The 21,855-nt window shown below is 37.3% G+C and overlaps 3 protein-coding genes across 5 annotated transcripts; 2 read left to right on the plus strand and 1 right to left on the minus strand.

The window, feature by feature from the left end:
- Positions 1-45: 45 nt before the first annotated feature.
- LOC118434708 (sodium/hydrogen exchanger 10-like) lies at positions 46-7,335 on the plus strand. The gene is made up of 27 exons (XM_035848829.1): positions 46-1,459; positions 1,531-1,793; positions 1,870-1,926; positions 2,000-2,132; positions 2,190-2,258; positions 2,321-2,502; positions 2,593-2,674; positions 2,758-2,808; positions 2,871-2,899; positions 2,975-3,132; positions 3,210-3,293; positions 3,356-3,446; positions 3,534-3,785; positions 3,857-4,186; positions 4,250-4,569; positions 4,659-4,719; positions 4,784-4,861; positions 4,927-4,995; positions 5,063-5,333; positions 5,404-5,655; positions 5,737-5,900; positions 5,970-6,000; positions 6,080-6,474; positions 6,550-6,589; positions 6,681-6,835; positions 6,910-7,135; positions 7,208-7,335. Exons 1-27 carry the CDS (start codon positions 1,285-1,287, stop codon positions 7,306-7,308), a joined length of 4,119 nt encoding a protein of 1,372 aa, XP_035704722.1. The 5' UTR covers positions 46-1,284; the 3' UTR covers positions 7,309-7,335.
- A 322-nt stretch (positions 7,336-7,657) lies between these two features.
- Positions 7,658-12,468, plus strand: LOC110842635 (sodium/hydrogen exchanger 8). 2 transcript variants are annotated; one of them, XM_035848830.1, is made up of 15 exons: positions 7,658-7,794; positions 7,877-8,202; positions 8,259-8,391; positions 8,467-9,046; positions 9,128-9,302; positions 9,372-9,809; positions 9,883-10,232; positions 10,293-10,444; positions 10,512-10,681; positions 10,747-10,878; positions 10,968-11,279; positions 11,365-11,559; positions 11,621-11,755; positions 11,817-11,891; positions 11,961-12,468. In XM_035848830.1, exons 1-15 carry the CDS (start codon positions 7,686-7,688, stop codon positions 11,979-11,981), a joined length of 3,303 nt encoding a protein of 1,100 aa, XP_035704723.1. In that variant the 5' UTR covers positions 7,658-7,685; the 3' UTR covers positions 11,982-12,468. The 2 variants fall into 2 exon arrangements, with proteins under 2 accessions (XP_035704723.1, XP_035704724.1); XM_035848831.1 differs by lacking the exons at positions 11,621-11,755; positions 11,817-11,891; positions 11,961-12,468 and having other exon boundaries at positions 11,346-11,533.
- A 588-nt stretch (positions 12,469-13,056) lies between these two features.
- Positions 13,057-21,828, minus strand: LOC110845312. 2 transcript variants are annotated; one of them, XM_022091709.2, is made up of 9 exons: positions 21,293-21,828; positions 20,097-20,544; positions 19,621-20,000; positions 19,421-19,535; positions 18,859-19,324; positions 17,722-18,776; positions 17,208-17,627; positions 16,863-17,133; positions 13,057-16,775 (listed from the first exon to the last, which is right to left on the minus strand). In XM_022091709.2, exons 2-9 carry the CDS (start codon positions 20,109-20,111, stop codon positions 16,741-16,743), a joined length of 2,757 nt encoding a protein of 918 aa, XP_021947401.1. In that variant the 5' UTR covers positions 20,112-20,544; positions 21,293-21,828; the 3' UTR covers positions 13,057-16,740. The 2 variants fall into 2 exon arrangements, with proteins under 2 accessions (XP_021947401.1, XP_021947402.1); XM_022091710.2 differs by having other exon boundaries at positions 20,097-20,547.
- Positions 21,829-21,855: the final 27 nt, after the last annotated feature.

Here is a 21,855-nt window from a genome sequence, read left to right on the forward strand (position 1 = left end):
GTACTAAGCACTTTGACAAAGGAAACCTTGGAACGAGCAATTAGAACATTAGAACAGGAACCGATAATTCCTCATTTATAAGTTCTGATTCGTTAATTAGACCTCGAAATCTCACCCCCGTCGTCACCCGTTGTTTTGCAATTTATACTCATCGCTGGCATTCTCCTTCCACGTGTTTAATTGGCGTTGAATAATTACAAGGTTTTCTTACCCATTTTATGTCTTTCTGCACTTTTTATTAGCATATTGTCCGTCTGAAAGAGTAGCATTCAACAGTTTTTTTTCAATTGACCCAAATTCTAGTAGTTATTACCATATTATTGCTCTGTGTATGCTCTGGATTGGTAATAGGAGTGGTCAGTATTGACAGAGAGCTGCATCACTGCCAACTTTTTATACGTTATTCATTCCATTCGTTGTAATTTCTTTCTAAACATGAAATTTTCTCTCGTCGACAATAGTGGTTGTAGTCAGTTGCTGTTGAATCATTTATTATGACCATTCCAGTCACACTAAGTACATTGAAAGGCAATAAGTGTTGCATAGTGAATCGGTGGTGGTGGTGAAAGTTGAAAGCAAAACTTTCCTTGTAGTCACTAGTCATGTAGTAGGATCACTCATTTTACTTGTGTACCTGTCCCTCATCAACATAGCTGGCTGGTCGTCATTCCATTAGACTATTTTCAGAAATCAATTACTCGCCAGCAAAAATACCCTTCAACTTTTCTTCACCTTGCTGTCCCAAAATGAAAGGTGGGTGTACATCATCATCAAAGTGGTTGGAAAAGTGATGTATGCTGATTAAAATTTCATGAAGAAGTGAGCCATGCATGATTAGATTACCAATTTGTTCCATGTACAAGGTTGATGAGTGACGGAAGAATTTAGGATTATGAACTTCTATCTATTAGTCTGGAATTGCATTATGGAGAGAAAGTCAATAATGCACATGTATGTACGTACGCCTGGCTGATGAATAGGTGAGTGACACATTGTGTACGTACTTATGCACAGGAGGTAAGAAGGGGTAGGTTGTTTTGTTGGTCAGGAAGGAAGACAGGTGTGTTTTTGGAACAGTTCGCCACAGGAAGTGAAAGTGGAATAAGGACCACTTTCTCTTGCCGTTGACCTGGTGACGTGGTAATTTTGGAGGATGTTATTTGAATAACAAGATTGATACGTTCGACGAGACATGCAAAATAATTGAACCGTATTCTAACGAGAGGGCTTTTTTAAGACTTTTGAGTTGCAAATTAGTGTTGTAAGAACTGAGAGTTGGGGAAGATGCGTCTCGACGCATGGGTCAAACGGGTCCTGTCCGTCATCCTTCTTGTGTTGACGGGCTGGATGACTTTCACCGAGGCCAGCATGAACGGGCGGAGGTTCATCTTTGGACAAGTTATCAAAGAATTTGAAATGATTCACACGGATGATTTCTGTGAAAAGAATGCAAAAGGAGGTAAATAACACAGTTTTGATTGGAATTTTTAAATAGATATCTTGAGACTAATGTACTTATTCTCTTTGTAGCTAGCCAATGTGCCCGAATGAATGCAAACTACTTGAAAGTCTACTGCAGCCTCTTTGCCACGATTGCTTGGGGTGGGGCAGTCAGAACAGTGATCAAGACGTTCCAGTTGTCCATCCCGTACACCGTCGTTCTACTCATTACTGGGCTCGTGCTCGGTTTAGGATCTAGAGTAGACGCCCACTTTTGTGAAACATGGTCAATGTTCACAAAGTTTGCGAGGACGCCTCCGGAACTGATTTTGTACATTTTTCTTCCACTTCTCGTGAGTAATATAATTGGATTTATTGTGATGGTAGTGGTGGTGGTGGTAATATTTACATATGCGATCTTTCTTCTAGATCTTTGAGTCAGCCTTCTCCATGAAATCGCACGTTTTCATGACAAACTTTCTCTCGGTGAGTTGCTAAAGCTGTGACGCGTCTGAAAAACGCATAGCTTTTATTAAGATTTATATTTTTTGTGGTGCAGATTAGTGTCGTCGCATTACCAGGAATGTTGTTATCCACTCTGTTCACAGCGTTAGCTTGCCGTCAATTTATGGCAAGTTATGCCTGGACCTTCGCACAGGCTGGGCTATTCGGTGCCATTATCAGTGCTACTGGTAATACGAAACATATCGTTTTTAATTAGATCAACTAATATTCATTGGTCAACTTAGACCCAGTTGCGGTTGTGGCAATTTTACGTGAATTGGGAACCTCGGAAAATTTAAGCGTCATGATTGAAGGTTCAGTTACTAAATATTATTAAGTTTTGGTCGATTATTATTTTTAATAAAATATTTCTTAGGTGAAAGCTTGTTGAACGACGGTGTGGCCATTCTTCTCTTTCACATTTTGAAGGAAGCAGTCGAAGACCCGGATGTCAGTGGACATCCTTACCATATTTTTATAACCTTTGTAAAAATTGCAATTGGAGGTCCAACATTTGGATATGCAATGGGAAAAGTGGCAATTTGGTGTCTGACCATGGTATATTATAAACGCTTAAAAAGATTTAGTTGAGAAATTCTCTATTTAATAGATAGATCTTTTTAATTAACTTAAATATGAATTCCACAGATTTTTAATGATGCTGCAACAGAAATTACTATTACGTTAGTGGCAGCGTATCTCACTTATTTTGTAGGCGAGTTTTACCTGGGTAAGTAAACTAAATTGGTGGATCTTTTAATGCATTACTTACGACAGGAATTTAATTTGTAATTTAATTTGTAATTTCCTCAGGAGTATCTGGCGTAATGGCTGTCGTTTTACTTGGCGTAACAATTAATGCTGGTAAAGTGCTGAACTACGAAGCTAATTTCAAACCTTCGTATTTATGAATTTTGCTGTTGCAGGGAGCACCTGTATCAGTCCCGAAGTGATGGTAAGTAGTTCTTATTAATGCAAAAATTATTATTATTGTTCTCTCGTAAATACAATACTTATTTATTTTCTACAGCATACAATGCACATCTTTTGGGAAATGATGTCGTTTTTGGCAAATACTGTACTATTTGTCATCCTCGGTATCGTTATTTCAGAAACAGCCATTAATAGCTTTGAAAACGAGGATGGATTAAATTTAATTGGACTTTATATTACACTTAATCTTATAAGGTAAGGTGTTTCATGTGATAAAAATAAGTAAAATATTATTATTTAAAAAGTGATAGGTTGGTTGGTTGATTTTCCAGACTGGTCATGCTATTCGTTTTGAGCCCTATCCTCCGTCGCGTCGGATATGATGCAAATTGGAAAAATCTGACTGTTATGATGTGGTTAGTTGTTTGTTAACAATTAGCATTCACTTTCCAGTTATTTAAATTCATGTTTTTTCTAGGGGTGGGCTTCGTGGAGCTGTTGGCGTCTGCCTTGCACTTGAAGTTTATCGAAGCAAGAAGATTTGCATGTATACTAGAGTTGGGCCAAAAGTGAGAAATTCATAATCTCCCTAATTGATGATTTATGATTGTAAAAATTTGTAACTTAATTAAACTGAGTTTCCTGTCGTCTTCTAGTTCTTACTGCACACGGCTGGGATTGTGATATTAACTTTGATCATTAACGGTTCGACGACCAAGTCCCTCCTCGACTATCTGGGTGTCACAACCCTCAGTTTGGGAAAGTTGCATGATATGGCACATGTCGTTAGGAATCTTACGGCCGCCAGAGTTCGGACAATCATTGCTTTGAAGCATGATCGCTTCTTAGCGGATGCAAATTGGGAAATCGTTCACCGTTTTACCCACATACAAGACCCGTATGCTAATGTATGTAGTAAGAGTTGTTTAATAAAATTTATGCAAAATTTAGAAAATATTATTTTGGTCATTCTTGTTAGAATACGAAAAAGGGAAACGCTAAAAAAGAAGCCGCCGCAGCTCAAAAACAACAGAATGAAAACAAGGCAGAAAATTTGATTGATGCATCCGCAATTTTGAATGAGAAACTCATCACTGGTGGATTCTTAAGTTCTGCTCGCCTCAAATTTACTCAGAGCTCTACAAACGTGCCAATTAATGAAAAACTCGCGGCGGACAGACCTATCATCGAACTAAAGTCAGAGCCTTCACTACTCCTCATTCATCAAGGAAAGATTAAGCGACCAACTACATTAACACCGTCATCTTCATCAAAAACTTTACTTGCGGTTGACGCTGGTCTAGACAATGTATTGCGAATTATGGTCGAAAAAATCTATATGAGCGTTTTTACTAACTTTTTTTTGTATTAGGAATTTGGGTCAGACAGTGACGACGATCATTTGGACATGGACGACCCCGAGGCCAAGAAACTGATGGAAGAGAGTAGAAGTCGTGTTTTGAAGTCGATGAAGATCTCATGCTGGACACAATACGAGAAGGGAGCTCTGAGCGAGGAGGGTGTCAAAGTCCTAGTCGGTGCAATCGAAGCCAAAGAGGACATGCACTTGAAAATGATTCATGTCAAGGATTTGAACGACCACTGGGAAATTAAGGGTGTTATCGCTTGGTTGCGGAACAAAATTATTGAAATGACGACAGGAGAAGTGAAACCCACAAAACCAAAGGCGAAGTAGGGGAAATCACAATGCGACAAAATAATACTTATCTACTTCTTGATAACATGCAGTGCTTAATATTCCAAATTAATTTACTTTTAAGATGGCGACATCCCTTCTATTGGTTAACGACTCAGCCGTGGTTCCACGGGATAATTTACTTTGTAACAAAACAGTAATTATATCAAAATTAGTAGTGAACGACTAAGCAATTACATTTGGATTTAGGTAATTTTTGTAAATTTGGCCCCGATCATTTTCGAAACTGTGTTACTCGCAACTAACCGAGAGGCAAAGCCTGGACCGGTAATATAAAGTGCACCTAAGATGTTTTATGACACGTCAATTTTTAATGTTTTATTTTTCTACAGGAACGAGATTTCCTTTTCATTTCTACAATTACTTTTACTACTATTTATTTTTTCGAATTTCTTTTCAAGGTAAAATTATCATGCTTTATTGGATTTTACACTTTTTCAATCATTTCTCTTAACTCACCGATCTCAGATAATTGGCCGAGGCATCACCGACTATTGTAACAGCCGATGGAATCTCTTGGACTTTTTTGTCCTACTCGTATCCCTCGCCGAATTTGGTATCGCAATTGGAACCCGGGGTTGGACTCGTTCAGACACAGATAATCTTAACTCGGAAAATCTTATCTTCTTCAAAATTATCCGAGTTGTCCGGTTCGTTCGACTTTTGCGATGGGCGAGACCGATTTTGCCCAAGTTTACAAGAATTATTGAAATCCGTGTAAACGCTAGGTTGTTCAAAGGTAGACACAGTTTAAAACATTTTTTTAATTAATTACGCAAGTGTCCATTAATTAATTTCACTCATTTTAGGATATGACATCGGAACCGGATATATCCGCTGTCTCGAAGACGCGTTACGACTTCTGCCTACAATTATCACAAATAAGATGATCTGTCGAAAATTTAGAAATTTACTGGACGCAGATAGACTCGAAGCCGTCCGAGAGTTGTTGAAACTGCAAATGGATCACTCCGGCGTCGTCGTCGCGGTTAAAACGAGACATGCTTCGAGAGCTATTTGTGGATACATGAAGGAGGAATTAGAAACGATGAAACTCGAGGGTACGTCTACGTAGGCAAAGTTAACATTAAACGATAGTAAGAATTATTTATTTGTAACAATTATTCGATTTTTATTTCCAGGTCTTTTGGAGGAGAAGGAGTTTGATCTCCTAACTTCAAAAATTGATGGCAATCTTAAAAAGCTTTGGGCATCGCCCAATAAGCTAAAACTTTCCAGTATCGATTTCATGATTGAAACTTTGCCCTGGCTTGTTGGAAATGATGAAATGATTGCTTTTTTCAAGGTTTCTCAAACAATGCAATACAAATTAAAGTTCAATTGAATTTACATGTTATTATTTCCTATTAATTAGGAGACCCACATTCTCAAAGCATACATGGAAGGTGAGAATTATAATTTAATATTAAAGTATATTTATACGTTTATTATTAAATATATTATATATTAATATATAAATAATAGGAGACGAGCTTGACGGCAGTGCAGGAATTTACCTCATCACTTCCGGCATGGTTAAGCTCCGCTACACCCCCACACGAAACATAATCAACAATTTGACTGAACATGGAATTTTCCCAAATGCCGAATTCCTCATGGATTTTTCCTTTGCTTCCACCCAGTTGGATTTTATGGGGCTGGGGGGTATAATTGGGGAGTACGGATTCATTTCCAAGTTACCTCGTGCAGCGTCAATAATGTGTGCAACAGATGTTGAAGTGGTTTTCTGGTCAAATCCTATATTGGAGAACGGATTGAGTCATTTTAATGACCCCCATGACTCGTTAGAAGGTCGTCTCTGGCGAAGTTGGGGGATTAAGATGGCGGCGGAATTTCTTCATACGACGGCGCAATATGGGGTTAGGAAAAATCATGATGCGCCATACAATTAAAGGGAAGTTAATCATCGTATTTAATATTTTTTATCTACACAGTCTTGGAGCAGTGACAAAATCCGAGCACATTTAGAACAAGGTAAAATGTTAGCTTAACACAAGAATTGAAAATTAATAATTGAAAATTAATAATTGAAAATACTTAATGCTCAAATATTTGTGTAACTTAGGTGTTGTCCCAATCGGCAAAAACTTCAATTCGATCGAAGTGCCAGAATACATCGAGGAGGTAATTTTGATCCAAGGTGAATTGATCAACGACACCACCACGGAGGTTGCCATTGCTCCTGCCCTCGTTCCTCCAACTTGGACAAGAATTGGTCAAGTGGGTTCAATAAATTAAAGCACATGTATCTGTATGCCAGAATACTGTAATTGACCATATGTTTTCGTTAACAGAGACCTGGTTCAGCAGTCGAACCTCGTCTAATAATAATTTGCCAAGAAGATCATTTGGACACTTTGAATGACTCTGCATCGCAGACTTCACTGGATAAGGTGATTCTTCACGGTCCTGGGGTTGCAATGGGCCTAAAGGACCATGAAAGCGACCATTTGCTAAGTAAAAAGTCCAATGAAAGGCGAAGATCGGTTCCATACCTTAGTGCTAACCGAAGTTCAGGAGGTACATATTTTATTCTATGAAATTAAATTTTAATTTCAGATGACTCGTTGAAAACGTTTGTCTTTCTCTTAGGACGGCGAAAGAGTACTTTGGAAGCACAAATTAAGGGAGTTGTCAAGCGCACCTTGACCAAGAGCAAGCCCAGCGATGTCCGGGATTTCCCTAAAGACTGAATAAATAAATAATTCGGGACAATAATATTTTTACAATGCTCATTTTGTGATAACCTATGACAAACCAAACTAATTGTGACTACTAGTTGAAATAATAACAATAATTTGTCATATTGTAATCTGCAGATGATATTCACATCTCTTGTAATTTAGCCAATAAAACCTAACAGTGCCTCTTATTCTTTTTGTGTTAGCTGGATAAGAATTAATTAATTGTTACGAATTGTTTAGTTAAGTATAGACCTGTAAACATTTTGTAATTTAATGCACACTGAAATATTCATCGTATGAAAAAATTGTTCAATTTTATATTTCTACGAGTACACATACGCTTTTATTATTTTGTTGCAGAAGGATAACTTTGCAAGGAATTAGACATGATTGATGAAGGTGGAGCTGATATTGCGTTAGACGACGACGCGTTTGAGTTTCGACAGTTTTGTGAATCAAGTGAACTCCTTCGTCAACATTCAGGAAATAGTTCAGGTTAGAAAATCATCAACACAAGATCTCAACGAACTATCTCCGATTATAAAAATGTCTTACATATTGTCATGTGCATATTTAGTTGTAACTGCTGTCTGCCTCGAACGAAGCGACTTTGACAACAATGACTTGATCCAACTTCTCTCTATTGTCATAATCCTTGGTGTGGGTGCGTTTGTTCGTGAGGTCCTTGGCAGACTACCCCTCAAAATTCCATATACTGTTGCCATCTTCTTTGTGGGACTGGGCGTGGGACGACTCAGTGACGAAATCTGTCCCATTCTCGACGACTTTGTAGCCATCGTTCAACTCAAACCGCAACTGATCTTGTCCACGTTTCTTCCCGTGCTCATTTTTGAGAGTGCGATGGAGATCAACATCCACACCTTTAGGAGGACACTTCCACAGGTTTATTACTCATTTAGGCATGTCTCGACCATATTTTTTTATGAAAATAATTGCAGATTTTACTCCTTGCTGGACCTGGATTATTATTTTCTACCTTTATCACTGCAGTCGTGAGTATTTTCCTATTCATAGAGTACGAGTGGAATTTCGTAGAAGCAAGTTTATTTGGATCAATTATAAGTGCCACAGGTAAATCAATGCACATGGCCATTCAATAAAATTGCTGTAAACGAATAACAAAACCAATGTAATATTGTACCTCAGATCCCGTCGCCGTTGTCGGACTCTTGCGTGATTTGGGCGCAGCTGAAAGCCTCTCTGTTCTCATCGAGGGAGAATCACTACTTAACGACGGGATTGCTGTCCTTCTTTTCAAAATTTTCGAAGAACTTCTCGTTCACAATGACCACGAGGGCGGGTGGGGCACTGTCGTGCTGTCAGGATTTCTCAAGTTTCTCCTCATTGGGGTTGGCGGACCCGTGTTTGGCTTCGTCTGCGCCAAGATAACAATATTCTGTCTCTCCAAAGTATTCAATGATCCCAGCGTGGAAGTCTCAATCACTTTGGCCTCGGCCTATCTCACATTTTATGTTGGGGAAGAGGTTCTCGGAGTTAGTGGGATACTGGCCGTGGTGCTGTTAGGACTAACGTTGAAGGCTAATCACTGCATCAGCCCACAGTCAGAAGTTCCGTTACACCATTTTTGGGAAGTGATTGGCTACATGGCGAACACGTTGCTGTTTTTCTTGATAGGATTGATCATTGGGAGGAAGGCGTTCCTATTTTTGGACGGGATGGACTTTCCGTACCTTTTTGCACTGTATGCTTCTGTCATTCTAATCAGGTAGAGTATAAAATGTAAAATGTATGCACATATATATACTGGTATATATTCTACTTAACTGCATGAGTACTTTTTTGATAGATTCCTTATGCTTGTCCTGCTGAAACCAATTCTTCATAAATTCGGGTATGGGTTCGATTGGAAAACGCTATCCGTCGTTAGTTGGGGTGGTCTTCGTGGGGCTGTGGGATTGTGTTTAGCTCTCGAAGTTTATGAAGAACCACATTTATGCACTATTGATAAACTAGGACCGAAAGTAAGAAAAACTAGGGCTTATGCGTATAAAACGCTATGTAGGAATATTTGTGATAATTTTATTTATCAGGTACTTTTCCAAACGGCTGGAATTGTAATTCTAACGCTGCTGCTTAATGCGACCACGACAAAAAAGTTGATGCAAGTCTTGAACATGACTACAATATCGCAAAGGCATCGGGCCGATATGGAGGACAACTTACAATACTTGGAAATTACTCGACGTAAATATTTCCGTGGATTACGACATCATCCTGATTATGCAAACGCGGATTGGAATTCAGTTAGGAAATTTACATTTATCGAGAGTGAGTTGTATCCAGTAGATAAAAAGGAGACAGAAAAGAACCCCTCTATGAAAAGGGAAATAAATACAATCGAGGACACAATGAAGAAGGCGAGCGCAATTAAAGTTGATTTTTCTGTGAAAGAAGAACCTGAAAATGGGGCAGAATTTCGAAATCAACTGAATGAAGATGATCGTCTTCGTCTTTTAAAAGCTTTCAAGGTAATTAATCAGGTTAATCTCCCAATTTTAGTTAACTAATCAAGCTTTCTCATTGTTCTTCTCTTCCGATCAGATAAGTTTCCGTCGTCAATATGAACAAGGAGTTATCCAAGGATCAGTCTTAAAATACGTATTGGAAGTCTGCAATCGAATTGAGGACACTCCATCTAAGTTACCGACATGTACAGATGTTATGAATCGGTGGAGTCTGGAGAAACGAAATGGCAAAACTGTCCCATGCGGAAGAATTCTAAAATTTTCTCGCATTTTTGCCTACTTTGTGCAAGAATCTGAAAAGGAGAAAGTGCATCTCAGCTTACAAGTGGGAAAAGGATTCGTATCAGCGATCGAACAAGTGGTGAATCTTATCCCAAAAATGTTTCATGATTTTAAGGACATGGAGAAAGTTCGGTTTATGAAAAGGTAGTAAGCTTGTGTTTTTTAATCTGGGTGATTTGAACCAATTTTGGTATTATTTTATAGAATTCTTGAACGAGAAAAATTCGCAACTATTCTACAGCTTGGATCACTTCAAATGAGTTATCAAAAAATAGCTGTAGCTGCAAAGTCTCGATATGCAGCGAGACTAGTGATCAACCAAATGCAAGCTACATTGCTGGACTTGCGACATGATGGTGAGGTTATTTTGCATTGTGATCGTTCTTCTGAGAATAATATTTAATCACTCAACATAATTTTTAGGTTTAATTGAGCGCGACGACGCTGATATCTTGATGCTAAGTTTGGAACACCTGATTAAAAAACTTCATAAATTTCCTAAAATTATAGGAGTGTCTTCACCCGAAACCTTCCTAGCTAATTTGTCTTGGTTCCGAAGAATGCTGCAACCAAAGAGTTTTGAATTTCTCCAGGTATAATATTCATGTCAAGAAGCTAAAGATTATTGTGAATTTTAATTATGCACCTTGTGCTTTAGAGCAAAGCAGTCCTGTTAAATTTTCTCCCTGGTGATACGATCTATAAAATTGGTGATCTACCTCACGGTGTGTACTTGATTATCACTGGTTTGGCTAAAGTTGGATTTATTGCGTCAGAAAGGTTGAAAATGGTAATAAAAATTAAAAATGATTTATTTTTCAGTCATGTCTTGATTTCTAGATAGTATTTATATATTATAATAATTATCTAATTGCACAGGCTCGAATGAGATATGGAATGTTTCCCATTTGTGAAATACTTGAAGAATTAGAGTTCAAAGACTCATTCAGTGATATCATTGGCCCTGGTGGCATTGTTGGGGAGCTTGGATTTCTAAAGAAAGAGTGTCGATCATCGAGCGTCACATGTGAAACATTTCTCACGGCCTACTTTTTTCCTTCAGATGCTTTAGATCAAGTTGCACAAGCGTCTTTGATGTCATTTCCTGGAGATGATTTACTCCTGCACTTGTGGGCTTCTTGGGGATTTAAGGTTGCTTGCAGCCTTTGCCAATATTTGCCCCAATTCCAGGTATATATATTGCTTATTTAGATAATAGGCACATAAATTTAACAATCTTGAAAATTATTTAAACAGATTTACATTAATTGTATAGAATTGGAGCATGGAAAGAATTAAAGGATACTTGGAGGGTGGATTTGTTCCTGCAATTAATCCGCTCTCTGTCTACCATTTGCCTGATTTCACCTCGGATGCAGTCGTCATTGAAGGTTATTTTGTCGACAATGACTCCAAAGAGTTATTCATTGCGCCGTGTCTCATCCCCCGAGAGTGCAACAGCATAATCTCTGTAAGTTCTCGTACAACTATTTCAAGTAAGTCTCAGTAATCTGCATGTGTACCATTTTCAGAAATTCAACCCCCTCACTGTGAACCGACTCTTTGTAATTCCTCATGAAGACGTCTCTCACGTCCTACTTCGTCAATACATGGGTTCGTCAAATGCCTTGATTTCCAGAGCCCTTGGCAAATTGGAGAATAAAAAGGTTGGTGACATTTAATTGATCAAAATGGAACAAGTTTTTCAAGTTTCGTCATAATGTACAGATTCCAAGTGGAAAACAACGATTAGATCCACGACAGAGGAGAATGTCTCTTGCAATTGCTTCAACATCAGCATTGGTAACCTTTAATTTTTGTTATTTATTTATTTTACACAATTTTTACTCTAGTCTCATTGTTTTGTTTAAGGGGGGCCAAGAAACTGAATGAAAGCGTCAGGTCATAAAGGAATTCATGCAGTTTAACGATAATGGATTGTTTCAGTTCTTCATTTTTTTCTATTTTATTACCACCATAATTGTTTTAATAGTTGTGATCGTTGTTCAAGAAAATATTTGAGTCATGGAAAAAGATTTGAGTAATGTATGATATTCATGCTTGAAAGTTGAAATGTCCTCCATTATGGTTCGGTTTGAACTGGATTATCCATGTATTTGACAATTTATTGATTTCTTGAATAAGTAGAATCGAATTTTTATAAAGTTCGAGTTTGCCCTTCACCCTGACATTTTACTTTTAACATTCAAACTAGTCTACATACATACATAATGAAAGCTTTTTCAATCAATATTCTAATCAAGAACATCAGTATAAATTGTAGAATTCAGTTCGAATGACTTTAATATTGATCGCAATACCAAGTTATCACAAATAAAACCTAATAAAAATTTGGCTTTACAGTCCTCGTTAAACTAGACCACAATTTCAAAGCATTCATTAAAGTCTCTCTGCAAGTATGATGGCGTTTTGCAATTGTGTCGACTCGTGAAACATCCCACCCAATGAATCTTAGCATAATATCTTTCAGCTTAGACACTTACGCTCAAGACTCACCGAATGGGACACTCCACACCCACCCAACAAATAATTATGTTAATGATGATGATGCCATGTCCTCCTTCCTACCTGGTCCAAAATCCACTCTTTTATATATCCAGCTCAACCCATGTTTGCAATACTTTACTTTACCCAATTTCTTGGAAGAACAACAAAACCAGTGAGAATGCAAATATTATGCGAAAGGTTCTTTATCCATTGAACACCTGCATCCTCACTGCAGAGGAATTTGTTGAGGGGGGAGGCCCATTACAAGTTGATAATCCAAAACAACTACCCCGGCCAACAAAAAGTCATGTTCGTTTCCGTCCTACGATATGTAGGATAGCCATAAACGATGTAATTGTTTATCTTGTAGACGAGTGACCTACTTTAAAGAAATATGATCAATTTCTTCCTCGATATGCCGATTGGAACTGATGCCAAGAAACTGCTACGACAAACAAAATTCATATAATAATCAATAACGTTTGTTTTATTCACGTTTCAAATTTCGGATAAGAATCATGATAATTGTTTTCTTTTTCGGTTAACAAATTCTTTTCGATTTGAGAAAGTTACCTACTTCATAATAATTTTAAGAGTAATAAATTAATGTAAAATTGTAACATATCATTTATTACAAGTGGTTAGAAAGAATGATTACAAATCTATCAAAAAGAAAGAAAAAAACGGAAAAGTTTAAATAGTATATAGAGTTCCACGTAGAGGAATAAAGAGAGTAAATACGGTTCTCAGATTTCAATTAATCTACATATTTCATTTTCTGTAACGAGTATAATTATTTAATTACACGAAAAGATGACACAATTTAAATTAAATACTCTCGATTTTTTAACTATAATTTAGAGCAATTATTGATTCTCAACGAATATTAGATCCAGATACTATCATTTAATTTGTCAACGTCAGGGATTCTTCTCATAAGGAGATCTACCAACTAATCAGTCCAATCAATTCATACTCGTATTCAGTTACTTATTTACGTTCTTACTTTTTTACATACAAGACCAATCCATCAGTGTACAATAATAAAATTCTATATTAATCATTATTACGAAACCTGATTCCTTCTTTTTTAAGCAATTTTCATTCATTTGTGGTTGTTTTTTTGGTAGGTATTACTTTTTAAGGTAGTTTTAGGTATGTATTATGTATGTATATTATTTAATTGGCTGGCAGCAGTAGTACGTACATACGTAGAGTAGATATAGATAGATACCAATAATTATTAAACCGTAATTAAGTATTTCATGTGATCATCATTCCGTTATAAATATTTTTGACAAAAAAAAAAGAAAAAAATGCATAAAAATGTCGCTTTTCACGATCCGATCACAATTAACAGCTTTCTATCAATTAATTATTATGCATACGTAACACGAATGATAATAATGCTGCATTAAAAAAACGAAGGTACAATTCTTGATTCAATTCCATAATCCGACATTCCTTTACAAATTTTTTGGTTGATTGTTGAGTTTTTTTCTTTTCTCTCTTGCAACTTTTATAAACCTGAGTTGGATGGATTTTTTTGTTAAAGAGAGAGAAATCCAATGCTTAACTATAAATCTAACTAGATATTTACTTATTATTGGCACAACCAATTTTTTTGCATGTATTCTAAACACAGACAAAATTAGCACGAGTACACGCATATTTTATATAGAGCGAGGAAAAAAACATGAAAAATGATTATAATTAGAGTGAGTTTTTTTTTAGTTTTACTTGTGATGATACGTTGTTATTTAAGACATGCATATCAACCAGAAACTTGAAATCATCACTCGTCATTTACTACTACTAGAATACACTGCGGTTATTTTTATACGGTAGAGTTCCGGTATAAATCGTTGATATCTTACATACTTGATACATACTAATTTTTTTAGCAAATTATTTAGGTTATATGCACACGGTAAATACAAACTACTAACAATACAGATTCATACATACATACGTGAGAACTAACCTGATAACTAACTTTTCTACGGAGGGGAGGACGCGTCGAGCTTTTACGGAGATCATTGATTTTTTATATAAATTCCTCAACGGTATACAGACTCGACAATCCCGGTATTAGTTTGTCCCTTAATTACGTAAGTGATGATATTGCTGCGACTATTGTAAAAGACCAATTAAAGCTGGAAGGTCACAAAATGATAAAGCGGTGGTTGCGCAATGTTCTTTAAACTATACGAAATAAATGCATAGATTATGATAATAAACAACAATGCTTATCACAACAACACTATAAACTAAAGAATAGGCCAATCAATAAATAAACCTAATAAAACCAATGCGAATTAGCATAGAAGCAGAGTGATGTATGTGATGTATCAAAGCCATATTTTTAACATTTTACAGAATCATTATGATTATTACTAGCACAAAAAATGAGACAAAAAATGTAGAAAACATAGCAGAAGAGACTGACCTCTTTAACAAAGCAACAAATAGTAGAATAATTCTGTAATAAGAGACGGCATGCATTTGTTTCCTCCTTTTCTAATACATATACTAAACAGGTAGGTAGGTAGTATGTAAATGTTATGTTTTTTTACAATTTAATCTTACAAAGTCAACATTTCACCGATAATCAGTCTTGGAAGAGTGCAGGGTGATGGACGACCTTTATCCTCCGACTGACCCGAATAATGGGTTATAATAATGTTTATTAAAATTAAAAACTAAAGTATATATATCTAATTAGTAGTAGAGATAGATTAGACGTATGGCGATAATTTAAATATCTAAATATATACAAATACTATTTATATACATTACCAATGTTTTTTTTTGCTCACGCCTAAATCTTGTACCATTTAATGAAGGCAATAATGTAATTAACTAATTGATATAATTAACGAAAGAGATAAGCAAAGTTTTTTTCAAGTACCGTCCGAGCTGATGATGAGATGATACATCTCTGACTTGTTTTTGAAATATATCGGATCGGGTTTACATGTGTCATTTTAGTCATCACTGCATCGGATAGACCTTATGTGATATTATGCTATATCGATTACTTCCTAATTTATAATAATACATGCACAAATGTGTCATGTTTCACATAACTAATGGCACCAACGTAGTAATTATCAAGTCGTACGTACAGGTATTTTATGAAATGTGTGTAATGCAACCATTCTGCTGACTTGATTCCTCTCATTTACCGTTATTTTTTTGTTACCTAATACATACCTAATCTACCTTTACATGTAACTGCCAATACCAATCTAATCTAGTTACTTGTACTTCTAAACCATAATAATTACCAAAATTAAAAGAAAAGTTATTGTTTTCTTTGTGATTTAAAAAAAAACTGTAGAATAACACACCAATAACAAATAAAGGAATTGTGAATAAAAGACAAAATAGTCGTATTGCACCGAAAAAGTCGAGATGAAAGTCAAGCTACATACATAGGTCGTAATAACTCGAGTACATAAGTTCCTATCACTTAAAAGACAGAGGCGTTTTTACCTATTAAATACTTATTGATACATAATTCTACTTTCTTTTTATGCTTACCTACATACCACCGACTTTTATTAAGCATGTAAATATTTAAGTTTTTGAGTAGATTTCTTTGTTACACATGCATACTTATATACTTGATGGTAGTGGTTTGGTATTTGGTTGGCAGCAGCAGTCAATTTATTAATTTACTTGTATCTTTTGTCATCATCGCATGCATCAAAAAAAGGTGGTCTAAAATTTAACTTAACTTATTAAAATTATTGGTGGGTTTGTTTTTTTTCGTGCAAAACTAAATTTGCGTTTTTAATTTAGATCGAATTGTGTATCTATCATGCTATGCTTACTTAAGCAAAATGTTATTGAATTGAGTTTAAAGAATTCATTTTTTTAGGATACAATTAACCGTAATATAATTGACGATCTTTAGAAAGTATAGGCGGAAATATTTACCTAAAGAATAAATTATATAGATAACCAGTTACTTGTTCCAGTCTTCGAATCCGTTCCGTTAATTTTAATAATGCGCATGGTGTCTTCCTCTTGAGAACAAAGAGTGCTTGTACATTTTCCGTCTTGCCGAAACCGAAGAGAAGAGGAGAAAAGGAATACTAATTGAAGTTATAATAAGGATCGATCGAATGTAGAGATATTAGAAAATTTCCTCCCGAAAAAGAGCCAGGCCGTCTAAATTAAATTCACATATCGATCCATTAGTACACTATACAAACATGATAGATACACAATATAAATAATTTATTTGGTCGGGCTTACCCATTATCACTCCGAAATTATCCCACGCTTTGAAATGAACTCGTGCCATTTTGACCACCTCGTTTACGAAATAACCAATAAAAGCGTGAATTCTGTCGCGTCGAAGGATTCGTTTCAGAACTAGGGTTTTGAGACATGAACCAGTCATGTGTAAAAATTCTGGGTCACGTTCCCAATCCCCATAGACGACAGCGTATTTCAAAGCTCCCTTCCAAAATTTGTCGATCCGGCCCATCGACGAAGTTCCTCCTCTGATGAAGCGCAAAAATTCCTACAAACAAAAATCAATTTAATTATTTGAAATTTTTGATGTACTAGAAATAAACAAATTATCTATCGGTATACCTCTTCATCAGACTGATACAAGCGAATCAGACTTTCCGGTTCAAAACGGACCGTGGGGAGATCAATGGTAGGTGGAATCCAGTGAGGCATGTGTTGCGAGGCCCATTTATTCTGCCGTAGCTCAATCACATCGCGAAGAAGACAGAGGGGTCTCCCTTGATTGTGCGCCACGAATTTGGCCTTCCTTTCCCAGAACTCGATTAAACCATTCATCCAAACTTGGTCATTCGCATCCGCCTCCAACTTGGCTCCTGAGATGAACAGAAACATGACGAGACATTCCATGGCTGAATTTATGGCTGCGACGGGACAGCTTGTCATGAGCCACTCTAAAGCAGAGCGAGTTTGAGAAAATGCAATCATGTTTAATTTGTACAGTTCGGCTATGAGCTGGAACCCTTCTTTTGATACAGGATTTTTCTACATACACAAAAGTAACAATAATTAAAGTAAGCATATGTACTCTGTATAATAAAATAAGCTAGTTGATAAATGGTTAAATTTTTGTGCGTACCTCTAAAATAAACATAAGTCTGGCACAGATCTTGATCCCAAAACTCTTCATGTTTGGCTTACAAGACACTCGATGAATGAGTAGGACGTGTGACGAGATGTAAAACGCGTCATCCAAAATTTTATCCACGATAAAATTGGCCGCTTCATCGAAACTATTTTCCAACGTGAGGACTTCTTCGTATAACTGCTGCGCCATACGGTCCACATTTAGCGGACTGACTTTGTTCAACAATGCCATTAGTGATCGGCTTTGATGAGGAGTCAACTCGGTTGTTGTTCTTAACTTATTTTGTTGACTCGGTTGCTGCGGGTTTCTATTATCTTCTTGCCCTTGTTGCGGTTGCCCATGTTGCGTTTGCTGTTGCTCTCCAGACTGGTGGGACGTAATTGAATAAACTTCTTTTGGCGTAGAACTATTTGTTGTAGTAGTAGTTGTTGTTGTACTGCTATTCTTGTTTTCTGGGGTTGGTGCCATTGAAACAATTTCCACCCCTCTTACAACAGAAGACGTTTTCATACCAGAAGTACCACCACCACTGTTATTTCTTGTAATTCCTCCAATACTTTTATTAGTACTACTACTACTATTTGATCCGACGACGCTACTACTGTTACTACCCTCAGATCGAGTTCGTGACCTCGGAAGAGGAGTAGGTACATCATTTACTGGCTTTTTCAAAATGATCTTTTTTGTTGGCGATTCTTCTCCTGGTGTTAGTTGTTGTTGAAGTGGAGTCATCAAGCCGCGCTCGTTCCTTTGCGAATATGTGGGAGATGAAGGTGATGGAGAACTCTGAGTCCTTTCCCGTTCTGGTGCCCTTTGAACTGAAGGTGACCACCACTTGTTGTGGGGCGACCAACCACTCGCTTTCATTTCGACGAGATCCAGAATCATAAATTGAATCCGTTTAGATATCATGAGCGGTGTTTCGGTCTGACGTTGAACCAATTTTGCTACAATGTTATCCAACATTGGTTGTTTTACTTGTTCCAATTTTTGACCGGCAAAGGTCACCAGGACACAAAGACATTCAACGTTCTCGTCGATATCAACTAGAGAAAAAAATCACAAATTGTATAGAGTTAGTACTTGGAAACAAGGAAAATATATAACATTTAGATTAGTTTTACTCACCAGAATTATTCACAATCATCAAGTCTGTAACTCTCTGATACAGGAACTTTGAGGTACATGCTTTTTCACAGTACAGTTCAGCAATGAAGCGATGCAGGGTGACTTTTCTCCTTCTCGTGGCATCTACGAGTTGCGTACTTCGATGAAAAAGAGCCAATTCTTTATCCGTGGCAAGCCTCTGAAGCAAATGATGTAGCTGAGCATTGATGAGTTTACGAATCTTGATGGAAATATCGGCCGGCTTTCGGGACACGACATAGCCCATGAGTCCTGCATAGATATGCATGTAAATTGTGTCATCCAACGCTTTAAAGATGATCATATGTAGAACGTCAGCGAGTTGTTCCATCGTGAGGTGGGTTTCCCCATCGTCCTCTTCCTCCTCACTTTGTGGCATGAGGCTCAACCACCGTTTACGGAGACGAGTATAATTCACGGATGACACTTTGTTCAAGACTGACCGGACCTGGGGAAGAATGACAATGAAAATAATTTTCATAAATATCCAGGAAGAATGAATAAACGCAATTTGCATAGAATTTCAAAAAGATGTTTCACTAACCTTGCGAAATAATTCGTCTTGTTCACTCCGAACAGGAAAAAGCTTATTTGGACGTTGCTGTCTTTCCTCTCCGCTCGTACCACCTTCATCATCTTCGCTACTTGAATTTTTAACCCTGAAATTGAAAAACACGATCAATAAATATGACTCGCAACCATCACTAAATTATTCAAGTCTATCCAATATCAGTACAAACTTACAAACTATGTTTAGCCGCAGTAAATTTATTTGCATTGGTTTCCTCGTCCCTTCGATCCACTTGATTATTCGCTGTGAGTTGTAGCTTTTGCACATTTCTTCGTTCCAACTGCTGCTCAAAGGTTGAACTTTGTCGTGAATATCGCCACATTGTTTCATTGCTTCTTCCTCCATCGTGATCATTTTCATTTTCGTATCGGTTTCTATTGTAAGCTGGTCTAGTAGTGGTAGTAGTAGTGGTAGTAGTAATTGCTTGAGTTTGCGAGTTCGTTCTTCTTGGTAAAGTAGTAGTCCTTCCCTCACTAATTGGTCTTGACCGTGGGGCAGAGAACGTTGCAGTATTGGTGGTGTTGCTGGTGGTGGAGGTAGGGTTGAGAAATCCCTGATGCAAATTACATGATTCATTTATTAATTTAACGTCTCTTATCATCATCATTATCATCCATTAATTCCCAATTTAAACCTTCTGAGCTCTGACCTGTTTTCCTGCCATGATGAAATCGGCAGGTGACGATCATTCGAGAGGAGGTGACAGACCGTTGTTCCGTCTGTTGTTGGACAACTCTCTAATGAACCGTCTTTCTGTCGTCGTATCAGCCCTAAGGTTTACATCAACTGGCGTTTGTGTGGCGTCGAGCCAAGGGGACGACAGACAGGCTGGTCGTCACCTCAGGTTCTTCGCGACAAGTCGACTGACACACAGCTGGGTGGGCAGCTGGTGGTGGTGGTGGTGGGGGGTGTGACGGTGGTGTGGGTGGCGATGATGGTGACGTTGACCACACCAGGTCAAGGGGCCCGAGGAGGGGGCAAACAGGGGGCAAACAGCAAGGTGAGGTCAATCTCACGCAAGCAACAAGGGCAATCCGTTCTGTTTCAAATTCACATCGCAACTGAATAACTACTTCTCTGCCTCTGCTCCTCTGCTGCTGCTGAAATATAGAAAAGTATGAAAGAGAGGAAAACTCGCAAAACCACCATGTCAACATCCATCTCGCTCAGCCTTCCAATACCGAGATGTTATTTGGAGGTCATATAAACTGCGTAGTTTTTGCATTAGAACTTTCTGGCTCACGTATACCTTTCCGAGGGCCTACAATGTACCACAATGTAGTCATTCAGTCATTCCGGTGACTCAAAAAAGGAGAAAAACGTTCCGAAAAACGTTCACTTTTGGGAACATGTCCCAGCTCTAATGTGCTGGAAATTTTAGTCTGATTCAGAAATATAAATGGAAAATTAACTAATATGCGAAAATTGTACATTTTTTGGCAAAAATACGGCGAGGATTGACTCCAATGAAAATTTTCTGAACTTGGTTTATAATTTGGAATAGAATTTTATGCAGGGGAATTATTTTTTTGAAAAATTTCATAAAATTTTTATCCCTCCTGGAACAAAGAGATGCTAAAATTGCCGATGAATCCGAGTTGTTAAATCTTCCACAGCCGAAGGATCTTAACTTATCAACCAACTTTGTAAAGCTGGGTTCGGCCTGTTCGGCTACTTTGTTTCAGTGCATCAAAATATTTACATTGCATGGCGAGATTACGTATGGGCAACCCTTTTTTTACTTTCTAAAAAAGTTGTTACCAACTAAATTGTGTGTAAAATGTTATGTGTGACATGCATCTGGTGTTTGTCTGGCAGCGTTTAGTGAGACTCTAAATTGCTTACCGATAAACACAATAATTTTCATAAACCCATGCATCCGGTCGGAATTTTATGGCGAACACAATTTTATTGATCACAACAAGAATTTTGTTGAGGAATTATTGTCCAAATCTCGGAATAAGATTCAAGCACTTGAACACAATGGATATGGAAAATTATCGCTTATCAAGAAATTGTCATTTTTCAAGGTCACCTTATTCATAAATTTCATAAAATTTTTAGTCACTATTAATTGTCTAAATTCACTCAAATATTGGGAAATGATGGCTAATTTTAACACTTTCTTTAAACTTGAACCATCCCAATACGCAATTTAAACCGAAGCAGAACTACGCATTTACATGCACGTACGCACATTCACTATTTGGACACAATCAATCCATTGTTTGAACCTTATCTGATGAAAAACGTGTCTTCTTGGCGTGGAGGATGACAAATTTGGGTGTGGTGTGGGGAACACCCCCGAAAAACGGGAAATTTGGAACACAAATTTCCAGACCCTCTCTCCTGCGTTTTATCTTTGTCGGCTGCTGGAATGAATGTGAGACTAAAATTTGAGCTGATGT

The sequence above is a fragment of the Folsomia candida genome, unplaced genomic scaffold (assembly GCF_002217175.1).
Source record: "Folsomia candida strain VU population unplaced genomic scaffold, ASM221717v1 Fcan01_Sc002, whole genome shotgun sequence".
NCBI classification, from domain to species: domain Eukaryota; kingdom Metazoa; phylum Arthropoda; class Collembola; order Entomobryomorpha; family Isotomidae; genus Folsomia; species Folsomia candida.

What these genes read in the sequence shown, in the direction of transcription:
- LOC118434708 (XM_035848829.1), top strand. Translation starts at nt 1,285, where the DNA reads ATGCGTCTCGACGCATGGGTCAAACGGGTCCTGTCCGTCATCCTTCTT. An exon ending in ACATTTTTCTTCCACTTCTC is followed by an intron (nt 1,794 to 1,869) that starts GTGAGTAATATA and finishes TCTTTCTTCTAG; the next exon opens with ATCTTTGAGTCAGCCTTCTC. An exon ending in ATTACACTTAATCTTATAAG is followed by an intron (nt 3,133 to 3,209) that starts GTAAGGTGTTTC and finishes TTGATTTTCCAG; the next exon opens with ACTGGTCATGCTATTCGTTT.
- LOC110842635 (XM_035848830.1), top strand. Translation starts at nt 7,686, where the DNA reads ATGATTGATGAAGGTGGAGCTGATATTGCGTTAGACGACGACGCGTTT. An exon ending in AAAGTTCGGTTTATGAAAAG is followed by an intron (nt 10,233 to 10,292) that starts GTAGTAAGCTTG and finishes ATTATTTTATAG; the next exon opens with AATTCTTGAACGAGAAAAAT. An exon ending in GCAAATTGGAGAATAAAAAG is followed by an intron (nt 11,756 to 11,816) that starts GTTGGTGACATT and finishes CATAATGTACAG; the next exon opens with ATTCCAAGTGGAAAACAACG.
- LOC110845312 (XM_022091709.2), bottom strand. An exon ending in GATGATTGTGAATAATTCTG is followed by an intron (nt 18,777 to 18,858) that starts GTGAGTAAAACT and finishes TTTTTTCTCTAG; the next exon opens with TTGATATCGACGAGAACGTT. An exon ending in TAATTTCGGAGTGATAATGG is followed by an intron (nt 16,776 to 16,862) that starts GTAAGCCCGACC and finishes AATTTAATTTAG; the next exon opens with ACGGCCTGGCTCTTTTTCGG.